At 35.0% G+C, this 24,328-nt stretch overlaps 1 protein-coding gene across 2 annotated transcripts in view; it reads right to left on the bottom strand.

Annotated features, from left to right (window-relative positions):
* Positions 1-24,328, bottom strand: part of SMCHD1 (structural maintenance of chromosomes flexible hinge domain containing 1) — a 235,126-nt gene that overhangs the window by 120,990 nt on the left and 89,808 nt on the right. For both annotated transcript variants that reach the window (XM_058692578.1, XM_058692577.1), the window contains exons 31-37: positions 22,917-22,996; positions 22,525-22,682; positions 20,874-20,989; positions 19,157-19,221; positions 3,421-3,508; positions 2,458-2,589; positions 1,438-1,590 (exon numbers count right to left, since the gene is read on the bottom strand). In XM_058692578.1, the coding sequence (XP_058548561.1) occupies positions 1,438-1,590; positions 2,458-2,589; positions 3,421-3,508; positions 19,157-19,221; positions 20,874-20,989; positions 22,525-22,682; positions 22,917-22,996 (792 nt within the window). The remainder of the gene's footprint in view (positions 1-1,437; positions 1,591-2,457; positions 2,590-3,420; positions 3,509-19,156; positions 19,222-20,873; positions 20,990-22,524; positions 22,683-22,916; positions 22,997-24,328) is intronic.

Here is a 24,328-nt window from a genome sequence, read left to right as displayed (position 1 = left end):
AAGATTAATGGCATAAGAGTACTAGGGCAGGAATTGTGGACATAATCCTTTCTTCCACTCCAGTATAAACAAAGCTAAAATCTAAAAAACAAAATCAGGAAACAATCCTTATATACAAAAGAACATGATTATCTGTAATATAAAATTATGAAAATGATGAATATTCCAAAAGACAAAGCATCAAGGGACAATCCTAAAAAGATCAAGAACAAGAAAAATATTCAACCTAATAACAAAATATTTTTTTAAATATAGGAAACTTGGGTTAGAGTTCCAAAAATCACTCATATTTAGGGCTGGTAATATTATGAAGGTAAATACACATTATTTCTGGTGGGAATGTAAACTTAACAGCAATTGGCAATATCTACCTACCAAAAGGCTTAAAATTCTGCCTCCAATTCTACTTCTAGCAATTTCTAAAACAAATAATCAGACATATGCAAAAGGATGTACACAGAAGAAACCTGATGAAAGCATTGTTGATAACAAGCTTTGGAGAGCAACTAAATTTCCACTTAGGACTGATTAAATTATGATCATAATACAATGACGTAAGTTTATACGTACTGATAAAATATGCCATGCATGTGTTAAATAAAATTTTTATAAAAGCACAGTTTTATATTAATGAAATTTTATACCCTACTCACGTATATAAATAATATACACATGGGGTATCTGTGCAGTGTTTGTATATATACAGAAAGTCTGTAAGGTAAGTCTCACTAAATTGCTAATCAACATTATCTCTGAAGGGTGATTAAATAGTGACTGTTTTTGAGGTTTCTGCACTGTGTATTTTTTATACAAGTAAAAGTATTTCCATTTTGAAAAAGAAAAGTAACAAAGATAAGCTTTTTATAAAATTTTTTCTAGATATGTATACATTTTTTAAATATTTATTTTGAGAGAAAGAGAGAGAGCACAAGCGGGGGGGGGGGGGGGGTACAGAGACAGAGAATCCCAAGCAGACTCCATGCTGTCAGCCCAGAGTCCAACTTGGGTTCCATCTCAGCAACCGTGAGATCATGACCTGAGCCAAAATCAAGATTCAGATGCTTAACTGACTGAGCCCCTCAGTTGCCTTGATATATGTATATATTTTACCTGGGCTATATTATATTCTATTTCTATCCACAGAATGGTAACTTTTCAATGAAACACGAATATATTATCACCAAAGCTAAAAATCCCTACAATCAGAGAAAGGAGTCATCCATAGGGAAAAAGAGGTTCTTGCTTATAGTAAGAATGATCCTGGATCCAATGTGTAATAGCTTACAGCAAAATCACAAAGTATTTCCACTGACTTTTCAATTTAATGCTATACTTAGAACATCTTCATAGTTATATACACAAAAGAACGGGTATTTAACTCTGTGGTTTATAATATTAAATACAGAAATATTATCTACCAGAAGACATAAAAATTACCGTGATTTCGGCTGAGCCTTTCACAAAGGGAAATTCCAGCGTTCTAACTTTCCCAATAAAGAGTGGTGTATCTGTATCTTCCTCATTAGAACCTTTAATTGTAGCTACTACAGTGCCAACCAAATCAATTCCAGTTTGATTATTGTAGTCATCCTTCAAGTAAACAAAAGATAAATTAGAAGAACTGGTAAGGAGATTAAATCCAGAAAAGGAAATGAATGTATCAGAAATGCAATATAAACTCTAAATATCTAATTATCATCATCCTTCTTACTCCAAACATAGAATTCAGTTCTCGGATTAAGAGCTCCACAGGCAGAAAATAATCTGAGAAGCTGTAAAAGAACCAGAGGCTTCCATCTAATATAATGATTTATAACTTTCTATATTAAAAGGACTCCCATTTTAAAATTTCACCTTGTCTTTTACTTTTATTCATCTATTGATCTAGGAAGAGAAGAATGATTCACCCGTCTAAAACAGCAAAAAACTTTCTGAAAGGAGTTAAGTATCCCACCAGCAAAATTTTCCATAAAGGTGAAGTCGGCTACTGTGTTTTACATATTTTTGTTAATATTCTCAGCAGCTCTATTGCTGTTTACTCTCTCGGTAGTAAGAAGCTTTAAAGAGCTCATTGTGATCAATCATCAGAGCAGATCTCTCAAAAATAATTATTTCCTTCTGTCCCAATAGTGAAATGGACACTGAGGAATCAATTTACTTCACACATATTCATAATACATACATGAAAGAAAGGTATGTATTAGGAAAGGTAGGCAAATTCCTGCATTTTTGAGTCAGTCCTACTTAGTATATCTGGATATATTTTACGTATAATGTTACACATTCTCTGTATTCAAATACAAAGGTGTTTATAAACATTTCATTCACCCACACAAATTTTCCATATTATCTTAAACTGAATAATTAAGGTCTAACTCTATAAATAACTATTCTGCACGCTAAAACTAGAAATAATTTTTCTTATTCTTTGCAATTTCGGAAGTAAATAAACATTACCGTAATAATAAGATGTAAATCTTTGGCCAAGGTCCTACTGGCAACTGAACGAACATTTGAAACAGCTGGTGTAGCTGGCTGGATTTTAGGAACTAACTTCACAGGTTCATTAGGTAGAACATCAACTATAATCTTACAAAACAAAAGCAGCATTGTGATGAATAATATATTGATGGTTTAGTATTTAAGAGTAAAACAAGAAATAATGCTAGTATATACTAAATAAAATGAAATGTTACCTTCTAAAATAGATTTTCTTATCTCCTAAACTTGGAATCAACTTACTTTTTAAATTCAGAGAAGATAAATTTTTGCATGTTAACAGTCATCTAAGAACAAATTTAGGGGGATTTAAAAATACAGACAATTTTGGGGGCACCAGGGTGGCTCAGTCAGTTAAGCGTCTGACTCTAGATTTCGGTTCAGGTCATGATCTCAGGGTTTCATGAATTTAAGCCCTGCATGGGGTCTGTGCTGACAGCGTGGAGCCTGCTTGAGATTCTCCCTCTTCCTCTTCTCCTCCCTCACTCAACTCTCTCACAATAAATAAATAAACTTTAAAAAAAAAAAAGCAGATTTTTAAAAATTTAGTACACTAAGATATTGAATGGAGATGATGTATATCAAAATTACTTTAAATTTCATTATTCAGAATTACTAGTATCTAAAATGTTATTAACTGAAAAATTTTCATGTATGGTTGACAGAAGTAACCTTATCATGATAGACACTAAAATGCTTACTGGAGTCTTTGAAATAAAGAGAAATGGAAAAAGGAACTTCTACATCAGGTCATATTAATGAACATAATTTAAATATATTCTTTTCTAATAGTCCTGAAAACTGCACTATTTATACTTTGCATCCAATAATTAATTCACTTTTAAAACAAAACCTTTTCATTCCTACACTAGGCAAGAAAATGTAAAGCTAACTATAGTATATAAAAAGAGTTAAGCAAACCTGTTCACTGTTAAGAATATTTGCTTTATCCATCATAAAACCAAACTGGATACAATAGGTCCCCACTTTGTTAGGAATTGCTTTATCCCTAAGTTAGAAAGAAAGAGAAAATCACTGACAACTTTTAATTAAAAAGAGAAGGAATTCAAAGCATCAACATTTTCTGTTCCTTCCACAAAATGCATACAAAAACAATTGCTATTACTAAATTTGCCTTCATTCGACAAATATTTCCCATAATATCAAGCTTTACTTCAGGTCTGTCTTACCTGGATATTCTTTCTCAAAATACCCAGAAACGAAGCTCTGGATATGGTAAAAGTTCACAAGAACAGGAATATAAAGCTCACAAACTAGTAAACACAAAAATGCTGAGTTATGTGTCAAGTGAATTTTGCCTTGTTTCTACAAAATAAATATCCGACTCACAGTTTTATATTTCAAAATTATAGGATATCCTGATCTTTTTATATTACTGTTTTCCTTTCAAGCACCATTCTAAATATTTAAGTTTACATATAACACAAGGCATTCACTATGACTTACTTATCAATAAAGAGCTCAGTACTTAATAAGAGGTACACATACTAGTATGCTTTGATCACACCTAATGAAAGCAAAAACATGAATAACATTTTCTGGTATAACTTGCATGATATGTGCAACACGGCTCTAGATCTCTAAGGTGGCTTTTGCATGTCATTCACATTCTCAAAATACTGGATAACGGAGTAAAAAAGAACAAAGGCTTTGAATATGTATCTGTACTGAAATCCCAGAACTGCAATATATATGAAAACTTGGAGAAAATAATCTATGTCATGTTTCTCCAAGAGAAGAATTCCTAATAAAGTCATAGTAAGACTGAAACAAGACCTCTGCTTCCAAATGGCAGACAAACTCTTCCTGATGAAGACAAGCATATTTTATTTTTATTTTATTGTTTAAAGTTATTTTTTAATTCCAGTATAGTTAACACACAGTGTTGTATTAGTTTCAGGTGTACAATATAGTGATTCAAAATTCAACACATTACTCAGCGCTCATCATGGTTAGTGTACTCTTAATCCCCTTTAACTATTTCACCCATACTCCCCACCTGCCTCCCCTCTGGTAACCACCTGTTTGTTCTCTATGTTTAAAGGTCTGTTTTTTTCGTTTGACCCTTTTCCCCCTTTTCTTCATTTGTTTTGTTTCTTAAATTCCACATATGAGTGAAATCATATGGTATTTGTCTTTCTTTGACTTATTTCACTTAGCATTATACTCTCTAGATCCATATGTCTTGATATTTAAACAAGTGTATTTTAAAAGGCATTTGCTTGAAGATGTTAAAGAGATAACAAACAAAAGTGAAAAATAACTCAACAGGATATAAGATAGCATGGAGATCCTGGGAAGGGAGTTTCACATTTAAGGCTGCTTTAATCAATCCTGGGAACACATCCTAGGCATAGAGGTGAACCTAGTCAGATAGGCTTCCAAGGGAAAAACCACTCAGCTTTGAATCATGTCAATCTCTGAATGTGGACTTAAATGATAAAAAGACTGCTACTGGCCCAAATAACAGAAGCAAATGTAACCCAACCTGGAGAAAGAAAACGCCTGACACCTCAAATTATTTCCATAAATATTCATAAACAAAATGTATGGTAAACAATAAAAAACAGGTACATAAAGAGGCAAGAAAACTAGAATGAAAACCGACAGAAGCAAAAGACCACTGAAACAGACCAAAAGGAACTTGAGACAGACTTAATAAACTCTGGTTACTGCTTCTTAGGGTAATAAAAGACAAGACTGGGAATTCCAACATAGAACTGGACTTCAAAAAGCAAAAACAAAACTAAACTAATAATGCCAAACAGAAATTATTTATTCAAAGATGGGTTTAATAGCAAACTGGATACACTGAAGGTATTTCAGAAGAAAATATCTAGAATGAAGGGAGACAAAAAAAAGAGTGGCAAATAGAGAAAAGAGGATGAAAGACTGAGAATGATGTAAGGACTAATATGCCAGAAAAAAGAAGAAGGAAAGAATGAACAGAAGCCATATTTGATGAAATGGCTGATAGTTTTTATAGGCTTTGATTTTATGGTCTTTGAGTTTGAAAAATTAAGTAGAATAAATAAAAAGAAATCCATGAATAGGCCTGTCATAGTAAAATTGTTGAAAACAAAACTTAAAGCAACCAAAGAAGAGTGGAAATGATTACTTTTCAAGATAAAAATAAGGCTGAAAGCTTAACTCCTCAACGTAAACAACAGGACAGTGAAGGCTGGCTTGAAAGTACTGCAAGAAAGAACTGCCCATCTAGAATATCATTTCTAAGAAAAATACTCATCTAGTACGAAGGTGGAGTAAATCTATTTTCAGGTAAAAAAGAGACAATTCATCGCCAGATGTACACTAGAGGAAATACTAAAGTAACTTCCTCAGATGCAAAACCTGAGTGGAAGATTAACAGAATAAATGAGTTAGTAAATCTAAATGAACACTATATAAACTAATACTGTATTCATAGGCTTGACATATACAATAATGAAGGCATTTAAGTTGAGAGAAATGGTGTTTAAGTGTTCTAAGATCCATGCAGGCCAAAGAGAGGGCAAAAAATGCAAAGTGTCATCACACATTGCTATAGGATGCCAACTATGCATGCTGAAATCGCTTTTAAAAAACCCACTTACAGAACAGTAAGATCGTATAACTACCAAGTTAATGAGAAAAAACAATAACTAAAAACACTTAATAAATTCTAAAGAAAAAGGAACAAAGAGTAGGAGGATCAAATAAACAGGCTGAGTCAAAAGCAAGTGCTTTCAGTTATTATTTGTAAGATCTAAACTTTTCATTTAAAAGATTATTTTAAAAAACAACTATAATGCCATCTATAAAAGATCACTTAAAATATAAAGATACAAAAGTAATGAAAAAAGATATTTATCCAAAAACTCTCATGATCCCTAAGTTGGCTTTTGCAGGTGACTTATATGGAAAGTGGGTATACTGTTATCAAAGTAGATTTCCAAGCAAAAAGCATCACTAGAGAAAAAAGGTGAATACTTCATAATGTTAGCAAATTCAATTGGCCAAAAAAACATAATAATGTTAATATGTATGTAAATATTAACATAGCCTAATAAAATGTGTGAACACTAACAGAACTAGGAGGCAAAGTAATTCCGTACTCATAATGGGAGATTTGCAACACTGCTTAAAAAATACACCTACACAGGGGTGCCTGGGGGACTCGGTTAAGCGACCGACCCTTGATTTTGGCTCAGGTCATGATCTCACAGTTTGTGAGATCAAGCCCTGTGTTGGGCTCTATACTGACAGCAAGGAGCCTGCTCAGGATTCTCTCTCTCTCCTCTCTCTCTCTCTCTCTGTTCCTCCCCAACTTGCGCTCTATCAAAATAAACATTTAAAAATATATATACAGTAAAACCTTATTTTGTGAACATAATTCATTCCAGAAACATGCTTGCAATCCAAAGCACTCGTATATCAAAGTGAATTTTAAGAACCATTGGCTCAGTTGTGATTATTCGGCATCACGTACTACTTGTATTGCAAAACATCACCTGTTTATCAAGTTAAAACTTATCAGAAATGTTTGCTTGTCTTGCAGAACACTCTCTAAAAAAGTTACTTGCAATCCCAGGTTTTACTGTATATAGAAAAATTAAAAATATAGAAAAAAATTAAACGTAGAAAAATGAAACACAAGGATTACCAAATTTTGAATTAATGAACATAACACTGTACTTCACATGCAGTGTTTATTATTTTCTAGTGTACATATTTACCAAAATTGACCATATGCACATACAACAAAAACAATTATCAATTAGTTTCAAAGAAATGGAATTATATAAGGTAGGCTCTCTGATCACAGTGGAATTAAGCCAGAAATCAGCAACAGAAAAAGAATAAGAAAATCCCCAAATTCAGAAATTAAAAATATACTTCTAAAGAATAGCCATGGGTAGAAGATGAAATCACAATCGAAATTAGAAAATATCTTGATCCAAATAATAATGAAAATACAATGTAAAAAAACTTGCAAAATTTATACCTCTACATGTATAAACACATATATTTAAACATAAGTATTTATAGTCACATATATGTATATACAGGCTGAAAATAAGCAGGTTAAGCAGCAATCCTAAGAAGTTTTAAAAAGGCAAAAGTTGGTTCTTCAAAAACACCTACAATATTTACATCTCCTGGTAAGATTACTTGAGTAACAAAAAATAATGTGAACAATGGGAGATCACTATAGATCCTACAGGCATTAAAATTAAATTATGAGCGAATTTTTAAATTAACATAAAGAATGACAAATTGAAAACTGTAAGTTACCAAAACTGACCAAAGACAACAAGGAAATATAAATATTCATTTAACTGCTGAATTTGAAGAAACTGAATCCATACTACAACCTTCCTCCCCAAAACTACAGGCACAGATGTCTACACTAATGAAATCTACCAAACATTTAAGGAAGAAATAATGACTCTCACACAAGATCCAGAAAATAAACCAAGACTTAGGGCCCACTTCTCCCTGCTACTTTAGTGAGGCATTCATGACCTACATACTAAACCTAAAAAGAACATTTAAGAAAGTGTAGGCAACCCTGACTCATTAATGTAGATGAAAAAATTCCAAACAAAATATTAGCAAAACAAAACGGTCAATACATAAAAGAGGTTATGCATCATGATGAAAATGGATTTACTCCAGTGATATAAGACTGGTTGAATGAACATTCAGAAAATTAATGTTCTGTAAAATTCAGCACATTAAAAAGGAAAGGAAAAATACCACATATTACCTCAATAGATGATAAAATCTAATGTCAATCCATAATAAATAGAAATTCTCCTACTAATGATTAGAAATGAACAGACTGATAAATCTATCTACCAATGAAATTAGGAACTGGGGATGAATTAGAATGACCACTCTCATCATATCTAAAATTTTACTTTAAGTCCAAGCCAGTTAAATATGGCAAGAAAAAGAAAATGCACAATGACTGAAAAGTAATAAACCTATCATTATTCACAGGTGTTGATGTGCATCTATTCTGAAATCCCAAAGAATCTATAAACAAAACTGGAGATTAAGGAATTTAGGAGAGATGTTGGCTACAATGTCAATAAACACAAGTGAACTGGATTTCTGTAACCAACAACAAACGTAAAAAATGTTAAAGGATGTTGTCTACAATAGCATCCAAAATATCAATGATCTTTATCCAGACATTATGCGAAATGAAATAAATCAGACAGACAATTACATATACTCTATTATTTCACTTATATGTAGAATCTAAAAAACTCAAACTCGTAGATACAAAGAACAGATTGGTTGTTGCCAAAGGTAGGAGCTGGGAGATGGAGGAAATGGATCAAGGTGGTCAAAAGGCACAAAGTTTCAGTTAAAAGATAAGTAAATCCTTGGGAAGAAATGTGTAGCATGGTGGCTACAGTTAACAATACTGTAGTGTATATTTGAAAGTTGCTAAGAGAGTAAATCTTAAAAGTTTCCACCACAAGAAAAAAACTTTGTAGTTATTTAAGGTAATGCATGTTAACCAAACTACCATGGGAAACATTTGGGTGGAGATATATATCTATCTTGAATCAGTGTTATATACCTGAAACTAATACAATGCTATATGTTAATTATATCTCAATAAAATTGAAAAAAAACCCACCTATTTAGGTATTCATCTAAGTAAAGATATAGGACACTTTGATTCAAAATAGTGCAAAATGATACAGAGAAACTAGAGAAAAAATAGAGGAATATGACATATTAGTAGACTGCAAGATTTTCCCAAATTTCTACCAAAAAAATCCCAACAGCTTTTGTTATTAAAATTGTATTTGGTATTTGAACTTGGTACTATGATTCTGAAATTCATATGGAAAATTAAGGGCCAAGATATTCAAAAAGAACAAAGTTACAGGGCTTGTTCTATAAGATATCAAACTTATCAAGAAGTACGGTATGGTAAAATATAGACAAACAGGTGAAGAAATCAAAATAGGGAGTCAGATGCACACAAATATGGACATATAATTTAAAATAAAGATGGCACAGTGGAACAATGATCTCAATAAAAAATACAGACACAACTATTTATTCATACATAAATTTAAAAAAAAACCTGACCTGTACTTATACCTCATACATTAAAAATATTAACTCCAAGAATAACTGTACAAAATTATAATAAAAAAGAGTGGACAAAGTTGGGGCACTTGGCTGGCTCAGTCAGAAGAGCATGCAACTCTTGATCTCAGGATCATGAGTTTGAGCCCCACATTGGGTGAAGAGAAGGCTTAAATGAATTAAAAACAAAACAAGGAAAGAGTTAGGGTTCCCAAGACCACCCCCAGGTTTGATGATTAAGAGAACTCACAGGACTCTGTTAATAGTCATACTCACAGCTATGATTTATTACAGTAAAAGGATACAAAGCAATATCAGGAAAGGGAAAAGATGAATAGGCAACATCCAAGAGAGAACATACACAAACTTTCAAGGGTTCTTTTGCAGTGGAGTCACAAAGGACTTGCTTAATTGCCCAGCAACAAGTTATGATAACACATACAAAATGCTGTTAACCAAAGTAATCTTATTAGAGACTCAGCAACCACAGTTTTTTATTGGGGGCTGGTCACCTAAGGGTCCTCTGCTTAGTACATCTAAAACTTCCATATTCCCAGAAGGAAAGCAAAGGTTTAGCATAAACCGTATTTGTAGAAGTAATCACCACCACAATAAATCTTACTACCATCACTTACCATGCAATATTGCTACATATTAACTACATCCTCCTAAATTATAGATTGTATCCTCATGTTTTTATAACTGGAAGTCTGCATCTTTTAATCACTTTCCCCTATTTTGCCCATTCCCCTATATAGCTAAGACTTCTTTTTATTGAGATGAAATTCATTTCAAACAAAATCAACCATTTTAAGTGTACAACTGATTGGCATTTAGTACATTCCTATTGCTGTGCAATTACTATATCTATGTAGTTTTTTTTTTTTTTTTAATGTGTGACTATATTTAAAAGAATTACTAAAACTTTCCTTCTGATACCCTGGAATGCTAAAATAAGATTCAATTAAAACAAGTTATTTAAATATTTTGGAATACAAATAGCCCAATTACCACATATTTTAATAGATTCATACACTAAAAGATAATTTAGTAGTCTGAAAAGAAGGCAGTATGTGCTTTCTTGGATGTTTAAATGAGTCCCATGCAATAACATGAGTGTACCTTAAAGACTTAAAGTTACACAGTATGAGATAAAGACAGTGATGGTATATTTTGTTGTTTGTCACAACATAATAAGCAAACTCAAGACTATTTAGAAACATAGAGGGGCACCTGGGTGGCTCAGTCAGTTAAGCGGCCAACTCTTGATTTTGGCTCAAGTCACGGTCTCATAGTTCAGGAGATCAAGCCCCACATCATGCTCCAGGCTGACACCTCAGAGCCTGCTTGGGATTCTTTTTCCCCTCTCTCAGCCCTTTCTTCTCTCTCTCAAAATAAAAATACATTAAAAGGGAAGGGGCACCTGGGTGGCTCAGTGGGTTACGCTTCTGACTTCAGCTCAGGTCATGATCTCACGGTTCATGGGTTCGAGCCTTGCGTTGGACTCTGCGCTGACAGCTCAAGAGCCTGGAGCCTGCTGCCGATTCTGTGTCTCTCTGTCTCTGCCCCTCCCTTACTCACAGTCTGTCTCTCTCTCTCTCTCTCTCTCTCAAAAATAAACAAACATTAAAAAAAATTTAAAAAGAAACATACCGCAATCTAACATTGCCTTTACAACAAGTGCACAGTCACAAGATCTTTAACAAAAGTGGAGTGTCTACGAAAGATTTAAAAAAACAAAATGGTCCTTCAATACAGTTAGTTTGGACATATTATTATAATAATCATTTTGACTCTACTGATGATGAGTTAAGGAATTTTAAAAATAAACCTTTTCCAAATCCTTCTCAGGATTTTGAGAAGACAAGGGAAGTAGGAAGCACCAGGAATTGGTCTCCCCTTCCAGACAACAACTGTACTAGCAGAATAGGTCTGATGTAAGTTTGGAACTCTCAAAGTTACTGAAGACTAAGATAGTAAATTACAGTGAATTTCGATCAATTTCAGCTCTTAGCACAGAAGTAACTACTCATTCCCCCCTTCCCAGCCCGATGGCAGGCAGATGTATGTCCTTAGAGCAGTCTATACACAGCTTTTAGGAGCCAGCGTGGGCAAAAAGGACCCTACCCCTCCAAATACTGGGGATCTGTGCTCTGCTGCCTCTGATCACAGAGGAGCAGACAAAAATGCAGACAGCCATTGTTCCTGCCCCAGCCCATACTTTGCAAGCCCCTCATTCTCCAGTTTAAGTAATGTCCAAGGGACTTAAAGGGCCAGCACTCTTTCCTTCTCTTCACTTTCTTTTTCCCTTTTAGGGAACCAGACATTAAAGGACATTCATAAACAACTGCACATATGGGGAAAATTAGAAAGTGACCACACATGCTCAGGGAAAGAATCAGAAAAAGACATGACAAGACTTCAAGTATACACCTAAGATCGATCTGTGACCAACAGCCTGTCACAACTGAAAAAATAAACAAAAATAAAACCCAGCAAACCCCGGGTGAAGAAAGAATATGAATTCCAGAGCTACCACATTATTAGCTTCAAATGTCTAGTTTTAACCAAAAAAACCACAAGGCAAAGAATCAAGAAAGTATGGGCCATTCAAAGGGAAAAAAATAAAAACAAAAACAAATTTTACTGAAAAATACCTGATGGCAAATATACTAGACAAGGACTTAAAAAACACCTGTCTTACAGATGCTCAAAGAACTGAAGGAAGATGTGGAGAAAATTCAGAAAGTGATGTATGAATAAAATGGAAATATTGATAAAGAAATAGAAAACCTAACAAGAAACCAAAAACAAATTCTGGAGCTAGAACAATAATGAAGTGAAAACTTCACTACAGGTATTCAAAGGCAGATTTGAGCAGGAAGAAGAATTAGTGAACTTGAAGACAATGGATATTACAGTCTGAGGAACAGAAAGTAGAAAGGATTGAATAAAAGTGAACAGAACCTAAGGGACCACTGGGACACTAGCAAGTGTCCTCTCTTTCACCAGAGGAAGAGAGAATATTTTGAAGAATGGCTGAAAACTTAACAAGTTTGATGAAAGACACAAATATATATATAGAATATGCTCAAGATATTCTGCATAAAATGCATTCAAAGATACACACAACAAGACACATTATCATCAAACTTACAAAAGACAAAGAGAATACAAAATAGAATATGGAGAGCAGCAAGAAAGAAGAGAATCATTACATACAAGGGATCCTCAGTAAGCTGATCAGATTTCTTATCAGAAAGTCTCCCCAGAGCCAAAGCATAAGAGACTCTTAAAAACTGAGAAAAAACTGAGGGTTGATGGGGGGGTGGGAGGGAGGGGAGGGTACCTTTTGGGATGAGCACTGGGTATTGTATGGAAACCAATTTGACAATAAATTTCATATATTGGAAAAAAAGAAAAAAGAAAGAAAGTCTCCCCTTCCATTTTTCTCTTTGCATGGGATCAGGCTTTCCCCACTAACTCTTTTCCTTTTTTTCTAGGGTTACTTCAACAAACAAATCAAAAGCACACCTGGTAGAAGGGTTTGCAGAGGACTGACCAGTGTGATAGAGCAGCCAAAATGCAACAACAGATAGCATGCAACATACATCAGAAACACTTCCTGAAGGGTCAGGCCCTGGACAGTGTATGACCCCTTTTTAATACAGTACTTGCAGGTGCGGGACACATAACAAGCTATTAAAACACACAAAAGACAAGTACTTAGCCAAAATGATGAAAGGAAAGAATTCTCCCTTAAAGAAAAAGCAAGAAGAAATGACAGCCACAGAATTGTTCAAAACAGATATAAACAATGAATCTGAACAAAACTTTAGAATAACAGCCATAAGATTAATAGCTGGGCTTGAAAAAAGCATAGAAGACAGTAGAGAATCTATTGTTGCAGAGATCAAACAACTAAGACATAGTCACGATGAATTAAGAAATACCGTAAATGAGATGCAAAATAAACTAGCTACAGTGACAGTGAGGACAGAAGCAGCAGAGAGAATAGGTGAAATAGAAAATAAATGTATGGGAAAAGATGAAGCTGAAAAAAAGAGGGAAAGGAAATTACTAGACCACAAGAGAGAATTAGATAGCTAAGAGATTCCATGAACAAAACACTATCCATATCATAGGAGTTCCAGAAGAGGAGCAGGAGAAAGGGGCAGAAGTTTTATTTGAACAAATTATAGCCAAGAACTATATCCAGGGAAGGAAACAGGCATCCAAGTCCAAGAGACACAGAGAACTCCCTTCAAAATCAACAAAAACAGGTCAACACCATGACATATAGTGAAACTGGCAAAACACAAAGATAAAGAGAGAATTCTGGAAGTAGCTAGGGACAAATGGGCCTTAACCTACAAGGGCAGACACATAAGGGTAGTTGCAGAATTGTCCAGTGAAACTTGGCAGGCCAGAAGGGAGTGGCAGAAAATATTCAATGTGCTGAATAAGAAAAATATGCAGTCAAGAATCCTTTATCCAGCAAGGCTGTCATTCAAAATAGAAGAGATAAAGGCTTTCCCGGATAAAAACTAAAGGATTTCATGACCACCAAACCAGCCCTGTAGGAGATCCTAAGGGGAATTCTGTGAGTGGAAAGCAGCAAAGACTACAAAGGACCAGAGACATCACCACAAACATGAAACCTACAGATAATACAACAGCGCTACCTCCATATCTTTCAATAATCACTGTGAGGGGCGCCTGGGTGGCTCAGTCGGTTAAGCGGCCGACTTCGGCTCAGGTCATGATCTCGCGGTCCGTGAGTTCGAGCCCCACGTTGGGCTCTGTGATGACAGCTCAGAGCCTGGAGCCTGTTTCAGATTCTGTGTCTCCCTCTCTCTCTCTGCCCCTCCCCTGTTCATGCTCTGTCTCTCTCTGTCTCAAAAATAAATAAATGTTAAAAAAAATAATAATAATAATAAAAAAAAAATCACTGTGAATATAAATGGACTAAACGCCCCAATCAAAAGACACAGGATATCAGAATGGATAAGAAAATGAGATCCATTTATGTGCTGCCTACAAGAGACTCATTTTAGGCATGAGGATACCTGAAGATTGAAAATGAGGATGGAGAACCATCTAAGAGCCACCCAGGAGCCCCAAACAAACTAGATTTTAAAACAGACTGTAACAAGAGATGAAAAAGGGCACTCTATCATAATTAAGGGTCTATCCATCAAGAAGAGCTGACATTTGTAAATGTTTATGCCCCCACTATGAAAGCACCCAAATATATAATTATCACAAACATAAATAAATGTATAGATAATAGGGAACTTTAATACTCCACTTACAACAATATACAGATCATCTAGGCAGAAAATCAACAAGGAAACAATGGCTCTGAAGGACACATTGGACCAGATGGACTTAACAGATATATTCAGAACATTTGATTCAGAACACACTCTTCTCAAGTACACATGATACATTCTCCAAAACAGATCACATATTGGGTCACAAAACAGTTCTCAACAGGTACAGAAAGACTGAGATCATACCATGCATATTTTCAGGTCACACTATGAAACTTGAAATCAACCACAAGAAAAAATTTGTAAAGCCCCCCAAAACACAGAGGTTAAAAAACTAAAGAATGAATGGGTTAACAAGCAAATTAAAGAAGAATTTTAAAAATACATGGAAGCCAATGAAAATGAAACACAACAGTCCAAACACTTTGGGATGTAGAAAAGCACTTCTTAAGAGGAAAATACATTGCAATTCAGGCCTATCTTAAGAAGCAAGAAAGGTCCCAAATACACAACCTAACCTTACACGTAAAGGAGCTAGAAAAGGAACAAAAATAGAGCCTAAAGCCGGCAAAAGAAGGGAAATAATAAAGATTAGAGCAGAAATAAACAATATAGAATCCAACAAAAACAAAAACCCCCCAGCAGAATCAATGAAACTAAAAGCTGACTTTTTGAGAGAATAAACAAAATTGATAAACCACTAGCCAGACTTATCAAAAAGAGAAGAGAAGACCCAAATAGATAACATCATGAATGTAAGAGGAGAAGTCACAACCAATACCACAGAAATACAAACAATTATAAGAGAATACTATGAAAAATACTATGCCAAAAAACTGAACAATCTGGAAGAAATGGCAACACTCACACACTACCAAAACGCAAATGGGAAGAAACAGAAAATTTGAACAGGCCCATAGCCAGAAAAGAAATTGAATCAGTTATCAAAAATCTCCCAAAAAGTAAGAGTCCTGGGCCAGATGCTTCCCAGGGGAATTCTACCAGACATTTAAAGCAGAGTTAATACTTATTCTTCTCAAACTGTTCTAAAAATACAAATGGAAGTAAAGCTTCCAAACTCATTCTAAGAAGCCAGCATTACCTTGATTCCAAAACCGGACAAAGACCCTAATAAAAAGGAGAATTACACGCCAACATCCCTGAGGAACATGTATGCAAAAATTCTCAAGGAGAACCTGGGTGGCTCAGTCAGTTAAGCGTCCAAGTTCAGCTCAGGTCATATCTCGTGGTTCATGGGTTTGAGTTCATTGGGCTCTGTGCTGACAGCTCAGAGCCTGGAGCCTGCTTCTGATTCTATGTCACCCTCTCACTCTGCCCCTCCCCCACTCAGGCTGTCTCTCTCTCTCTCTCTCTCTCAAAAATAAACATTTAAAAATGTTTTTAAAAAATTCCCAACAAGCTACTAGTAAATCGAATTCAACAGTAAATTAAAAGAATTATTTACTATGATCAAATGGGATTTATTCCTGGGCTGCAGGGCTGGTTCAATATTCACAAATCCAAAAACGTGCACATTAATAAAGGATAAGAACCATATGATCCTCTCAACAGATGCAGAAAAAGCATTTGACAAAATACAGCATCCTTTCTTGACAAAAACCCTCAAGAACATAGGGATACAAGGAACATACTTAACATCATAAAAGCCATATGTGAAAGGCCCACAGCTAATTATCATCCTCAATGGCAACAACAGAGTGCTTTCCCCCTGAGATTAGGAACACAACAGGGATGTCCACTGTCACCACTGTTGTTTAGCATAGTGTTGGAAGTCTAGCCTCAGCAGACAACAAAGTGAAATACAAGGCATACAAACTGGAAAGGAAGAACTCAAACTTTCACTCTTCCAAGATGACACAATACTTAGTCTACATGGAAAATCCAAAAGACTCCACCAAAAAAACTGCTAGAGCTGATCCATGAATTCAGCAAAGTCGCAGGATGTTAAATCAAAGTACAGAAATCGGGTGCATTTCTATACACCCATAATGAAGAGAAAGATTATGTTAGGTAATTGATCCCACTTACAATTGCACCAAAAAACATAAAATACCTAGCAATAAACAATAGAAAGCTTATGAAAGAAATTGAAGACACAAAGAAATGGAAAAACATTCCATGCTCGTGGATTAGAACAAATATCGTTAAAATGTTGATACTATCCAAAGCCATCTACACATTCAATGCAATCCCTATCAAAATAACACCAGCATTCTTCTCAGAGCTAGAACAAACAAACCTAAAATTTGTATGGAACCACAAAAGACCCTGAATAGCCAAAGTAATCTTGAAAAAGAAAGCCAAAGCAGAAAGCATCACAAACCCAGACTTTAACTGGTATTACAAAGCTATAATCATAAGGACAGTTATGGTATTGGCACAAAAACAGACACATAGATCAATGGAATAGAGAACCCAGAAACAGACCCACAAATATGTGGCCAACTAATCTTTGACAAAGCAGGAAAGAATATTCAATGGAAAAAAAAGACAGTCTCTTTAGTAAATGGTGCTGGGAGAACTGGACAGCGACATGCAGAAGAATGAAAATGGACCACTTTCTTACACCATATACAAAAATAAATCCAAAATGGATGAAAGACCTAAATGTGAAACAGGAAATAATCAAAATCCTAGAAGAGAAAACAGGCAACAACCTCTTTGACCTCAGCTGCAGCAATTTCTTATTGACAGGTCTCCAGAGTCAAAGGAAACAAAAGCAAAAATGAATTACTGAGACGTCATCAAGATAAAAAGGCTTCTGCACAGCAAAGGAAACAATCAGCAAAATTAAAAGGCAACCAATGGAATGGGAGAAGATATTTGGAAATGATGTATCAGATAAAGGATTAGTATCCAAAATCTATAAAGAACTTACCAAACTCAACATCCAAAAAACCCACAAATGATCCAGTGAAGAAATGGGCAAAAGACAGGAATAGACGCTTTTCGAAAGAAGACATCCAGATGGCACACAGACATATGAAAAGATGCTCAACACTGCTCATTATCAGAGAAATACAAATCAAAACCACAATGAGATACCAACTGACACCTGTCAGAATGGCTAAAATTAACTCAGGAAACAAAAGATGTTGGCAAGATATGGAGAAAAGAGAACACTTTTGCACTGTTGGTGGGAATGTAAACTGGTGCAGTCACTCTGGAAAACATGGGGAGGTTCCTCAAAAAATTAAAAAACAGAACTACCCTATGACCCAGCAATTCCAGTACTAGGAATTTATCCAAATACAAAAATGCTGATTCAAAGGGGCACATGAACATCACTGTTTATAGCAGCACTATCAACAATAGCCAAATTATGGAAAAGCCCAAATGTCCATCAACATATCTATGTATCTATGTATCTATCTATCTATATGTACATGGAATACTACTCGGTGATGAAAAAAATGAAATCTTGCCATTTGCAACAATGTGGATGGAACTATAGGATATTAGGCTAAGTGAAATAAGTTAGAGAAAGACATATCACATGATTTCACTCATAGGTAAACTGGAGAAACGAAAAGATGATTACAGGGGAAGGGAAGCAAAAATAAGATATAAACAGAGAGGGAGGCAAACCATAAGAGACTGTTAAATACAGAGAACTGAGGTTTAATCGGGGTGTGGGGGTGAGGGGTGGGGAAAATGGGTGATGGACATTAAGGAGGGCACTTGTTGGGATGAGCACTGGGTGTTATATGTAAGTCATCAATCACTGGATTCTACTACTGAAGCCAAGAGTACACTGTATTTTAACTAACTTGAGGGAAAAAAAAAGCAAACAATTTTCATATTTCACAGCAGAGGTCCAGAAAACAAAAGCAACAATTCAAGTGAATTCAATCCAAAGTAATTTAGTAAAACTGTAAAACAAAAACAAAAACAAAAACAAAACTAGTTCAGTTACCTATTTTACTTCATACCTTTTAAGTTTTGAACTATAGAAATGTATATATTATAAAGTGCTCTGGCAACATAATGTAAATTTTTATGATCCTAGTTTTGAAAGTTAATATAACCATCACAACAATCCTTCCCCAAACCATTTTACAAAGCTTACAAACAAAATACTTATTTTCTCAAAATAATTATCCTGAGAAAAATTAAAACACTAACATTTTCTTTTCAATCATAAATTACTTTTTCCCCAGCTGAGCCAGACAAACACCATCAAGGCTGAAATCACTTTATAACAAATTATCCATAAAAATATGAAATGACTTGAGAAGTACCTGAAGTAGAAGCAGCCATCTTCTTTGTCATTATCTTTTATTTTATTACAACTAAATGTTTCTGCCTAGAAAGGAAGTAGGAGAGAAGGAGGGGAGGGAGAAATCAGGATGAAACCTTTATATTTCCACTAAACGCAAATACAGATCACATCTGGATTTATAAATACATACACACACAGCTATACATATATATCTTTACAATGCATTAAAATTAAAACAAATTTTTTTTTACATTTCTTTCTTTTTGAGAGACAGAGCATGAGTAGGGGAAGGGCAGAGAGAAAGGGAAACAGAATCAGAAGCAGGCTCCAGGCTCCGAGCTGTCAGCACAGAGCCCGATGTGGGGCTTGAACTCACGAACCATGAAATCACAACCCGAGCCAAAGTCGGATGCTTAACCGACTGAGCCACCCAGGCGCCCCTACAATGCATTTAAGATTCAATAATGAGATTAGTCATGGGGACAACCATTAAAAAAATTTTTTTAATGTTTATTTTTGAGAGAGAAAGAGACAGAGTGTGAGCAGTGAAGGAGCATAGACAGAGGGAGACACAGAATCTGAAGCAGTCTCGAGCCTCTGAGCTGTCAGCACAGAGCCTGACTCAGGGCTTGAACCCATGAACCGTGAGATCATGACCTCAGCTGAAGTCGGACGCTTAACTGATTGAGCCACCCAGGCGCCCCTGTGACATACCATGTAAAAGGTACACAAAAGATCTCTGTGGGGGTGACATGGTAATAGCAGCTTGATGGGACTGACAGTATAAATTAAGGAAGCTAGTTAAAGCTCCATGTGGCTACTAAGCACTTGAAATATATCTGGATCAAACTGAAAGGTGGTGTAAGCATAAAATACACATGAAATTTCAAAGACTGGTAACATAAAAGAATGTAAAATCTCATTAATAAACTTTAAATACTGAGTACATGTTTAAGTGGTAACTTGATGTTAGGTTAAAACTACTTTAAAATTAATTTTACTTCTTTTTACTCTTTTAATGTATCCACTAGAAAAATATAAATATTATGTGTGACTTGTATTATATTTCTATTGGACTGTGCTGCTTAGACCCTCAACTATTCTCACCACTCTACCCTCCCTCCTGTATCCTGTAAGTATATCATCACATCTCTTTACTGTCTCATTTTATATATTATCTCTTAGTGGTATTTAACAGTGCCACTGTCCTTTAGAATTTTTTTAGATGTTTATTTAATTTTGAGAGAGAGAGAGACAGAGGGACAGAGAGAAGGAGAGGGAGGGAGGGAGACAGAGAGAGGGAGAGGGAGGAAGGTAGGGACGGATGGAGAGAGAGGGAGACAAAGAATCCAAAGCAGGCTCCAGGCTTCGAGCTGTCAGCACAGAGCCTGACTACAGGGCTCGAACTCACAAACTGCAAGATAATGACCTGAGCCGAAGTCGGCTGCTTAACTGACTGAGCCACCCTGGTGTCCCTGTCCTTTAGATAATTTTAAAGTGTAAAATATCTTAAAGTTCAAGGAATATCACAATGTAGGCTACTCTTTTTCAAAAGAATCAACACTTAATTTTGAAACATATTCTAATATACTCATATATACATACATATCTCAAGTGATGAAGTGGGTTAATGTGTAGTTCTTCAGTATATACAGACTGCATTCTTGCATTAAATTACATTTAAGTTAAATGTAAGAGTTAATTTTAACTTCTAAAAATGCTTCCCCAGAACTTACATTTGCTGGTGGTCGGTTCCCACTGTTAGACAGCTGCCACATTTTCATGGAAATACGTGCTGGATTAATATTTTTGATGATACTGTCATCTTCAGAAATAACAGTAATCATAAAATCTGTCATGGTGAATATTAAAAAATTATTTCCTAGTCCACTTAATGAATTAGGTTAAATAACCGTACGTCTTAAAGTGTACATTTTGTTTAAATGTTAATAATGAAATTCTGAAGAAAACAAAACCATTCTGTAATCAGCATTCCCCAATAATCTGTCTATAAAAATGTACTAATTATGACAGACAACTCTAATGCTAAATCTCTTCCAGAAATCTAACACATACATCTTTACTATTATTAATCCTTTGCCTTATTTTCACAATCTGCCTTGCTAGAAGTTCTACCATGCAAGACCAAAAAGGTTAGACTGTGGATACTCAGCAACACAGAATTAGGCAACTGGTCATAAATCCATGTGCTTTACGTATTCTGAGAATTCAGTGTATATTTTACGGTTTTATTCACTTGGCACCCATATGATGGGTATAATTTTTTAAAGTTTTGTTTACTTAGAGGGAGGGAGGGAAGGAGGGAGAAAGTGCAAGTGTGCACAAGCATGTGAGTGGGGGAGGGGCAGAAGGGGGGGAGAGGGGGAGAGAGGGAGAGGGGGAGAGAGGGAGGGAGGGAGAGAGAGAGAGAGGGAGAGAATGAATGAATGAATGAATCCCAAGCAGGCTCCGCACCAGCAGCTTAGAGACTAACGTAGGGCTAGAACCCACAAACCGTGAGATCATAACCTGAGCTGAAACCAAGAGTAGGATGCTCAACCGACTGAGCCACCCAGGCACCCCTGATGGATATAGTTTTTTAATGACAGGAAATAGGTCTTACCTCTTGAAACAGACTTAAAATTATGAGTATAAAGGCTATGTATATATGTAACAATTATTAAAAATTATTAATTTTATAATCTAAACTTTTTGGTCTGCTTGTTTCTACTGCTTATAACTATGTATAGGAATTCATCCCTTTAAGAAAACAAAGTCTTCAAGAAAATTACCCATATAAAGTAAATACCATTTCCTATTGAAAATAGGAAGACTACACTGCCAGACTACACTGAAATTATCTGCTTACTTAAGTGCTTTCTACAGTAGACAGAACTCATTGGCAACTGTTGTATTCATTATTGGAACCAAGAGCCCAATACAGTGTCTGGACATCGCATGTATTTAGGAAATGTTTTTTGTTCTGAAATAGTTTTAATAATAAATTCTGATGTTTTCACCCAAATTAAGTTAAACAATCCTGGTTCTATTTGGTTGAAGATGACATTAAAACCTATTTAATAGAACTGCCACAGTTCTTGTCATCCTTCTTTTGCAGAACTTCACAATCCAGTGAATGAGCAAACACAAACTCCATTACCACAGGCTCTCAGCTTATGTACAAACTTTCCGTTCATTCTTGACCATTAAGGGAATGTACAATAGAGATGAAAAAAGATATAGTTAAATCAAACATTTTCTTTGCCATTTAAAATGCTATGCAGGCTTGTTTTTCATCATGCTGAATATCTAGAATAAATAATTTATTCCACTAGTGTAAAAAGCAATTATCATTACAAATCTATTTGAAATTTGTGACTTACTCACCAGTGAAAATACCCCCTGCTAAAAAGGAAGCATCTTTGTCATATTTAATATTGAGACGAATAGGTTTTTCAGGGTCCGGAAGAATCATTAACTTAATTATAGGTCCTTCTATGTTACTTTTGTTATAAATGGCTCTAACCTGCATCACATGTTCTCCTCTAACAGGAGGGAGAAAAAGAGAGACAAAGAGTTCTAATTACATTATAGTTATAGCTTAAAAATTGAGACAACTTATACAAAGTTAAACTCACTTACAAAACCTCTCTACTCCTGTTCAGTTCCATCTACTACCTAACACTAAATAGAAGGCTAATTATTACTCTTAACTTCAGCAAGGAATAAGAAAACTCAATTTTTATATGACTAATAACTATCAAACTTTTGGTTCTTACCTAGGGGCATAAACACTGAACACTCCCAAATTAGCCCTGCCCCTTTCATCTGTTTTATGTTGTTGGTTTGAAGGAGTGAGCTAAAAACAAAACAAAACAAAATGGTTAATTAGACAATTCTAGAGAACAAATTCTTTTCTCCTATTACAATGTTCTTTTCCTCCATTATTATTTTAACATTTGTATTTGCACACACTTCTACAATCTTTGATTTCCTAATCTGAACTAGTAGAAATAATGTAATATATAATTACTTAACCCAAAGGACAACTTCTCATCTTGATCAATTAAACTATAATTTAGTGTATTTCAGTTACTAAGTTGCAGAATTCAATGCTCACTGCTTCAACAGCAATGATATTTCAAGTGAAGGTTGGTTATACAAACACTGAAGGTACATTCCAAAATGGGGGCTGAGGAGGTGGGGTGGGGGAATGGCACAGGTGAAATAAACATAAATATACCACAAATATACATTTAAGTCAAGGCATCAAGATAACATGTCCATTGTTACTCATCTTTCTCTTCATGTTTACTCAGACGTGTTCCTTAGACCTCTGTTGCAACACTACCTTCTTAGTAACAACCAAGCTTTCACTTTCCAATGAATAAAAATCAATGGTACTCATCACTGGTTAAAAGAATCTCTCAGCCTTCTACAAATACTTCTGTGAAACTAGACTAATATTCTTATTTGTGGTAGATAATAATCAGTTTAACTCTCCTAAACGCAAACACTGACAACAAAAGTGAATTTGTAAACTGTTTTAGCAGAGTATCAGACTCTTTCTTAAGCTCTGATGTCCATTTCTGCTTAATGGAACCTAAAAATTAGGTAATATGGTAGGTACATGCAAAAAAGCAATAGGCGAAAATGAGAAGGCACAATCAAAATGACAAAATAAAAGCCTTTATTTTACTTATCTCATTTACCCTTTGATCCATTTACCTCTCATCTTTCTCAAAGTATTTCTTCCATCTGGGTCCTAAATTCTTGTTGCTAAGCCCAAGAAGCATGTCTTCTACTTCCGGGTGTATAGCAGCAATACCACAGTCTTTCTTAACAGAAAGACTGACCCTGACTATTTTACTATGAAAATAAGTCTATGTGGATCCCAAGCCATTCTTGGCATTTTAATCTCCCATATGACTTTTAAGATCAACGTGTCAGGTCCTAGAAATCTGTTATGAGTTTTTATTGAATTAATGGATTATTTTTAAGACAACTGAATATTTACATAATCTCAACTGTTTTTATCCACTAAAATGATAAAATGTTCATAGAAGGATACTTAAGCCTGGCTGAAGACAACCCCAGGAATTATCTCTGTGCTGCCTGGTAACAACCTGACTGGGACAAATTAATTGACTTCATTAGGAGGGACTATGTCACAATACAACTTTGCAAGGGA

This window comes from Neofelis nebulosa, chromosome 11 (genome assembly GCF_028018385.1).
Source record: "Neofelis nebulosa isolate mNeoNeb1 chromosome 11, mNeoNeb1.pri, whole genome shotgun sequence".
NCBI classification, from domain to species: domain Eukaryota; kingdom Metazoa; phylum Chordata; class Mammalia; order Carnivora; family Felidae; genus Neofelis; species Neofelis nebulosa.
This window is presented reverse-complemented; position numbering and strand designations above follow the sequence as displayed.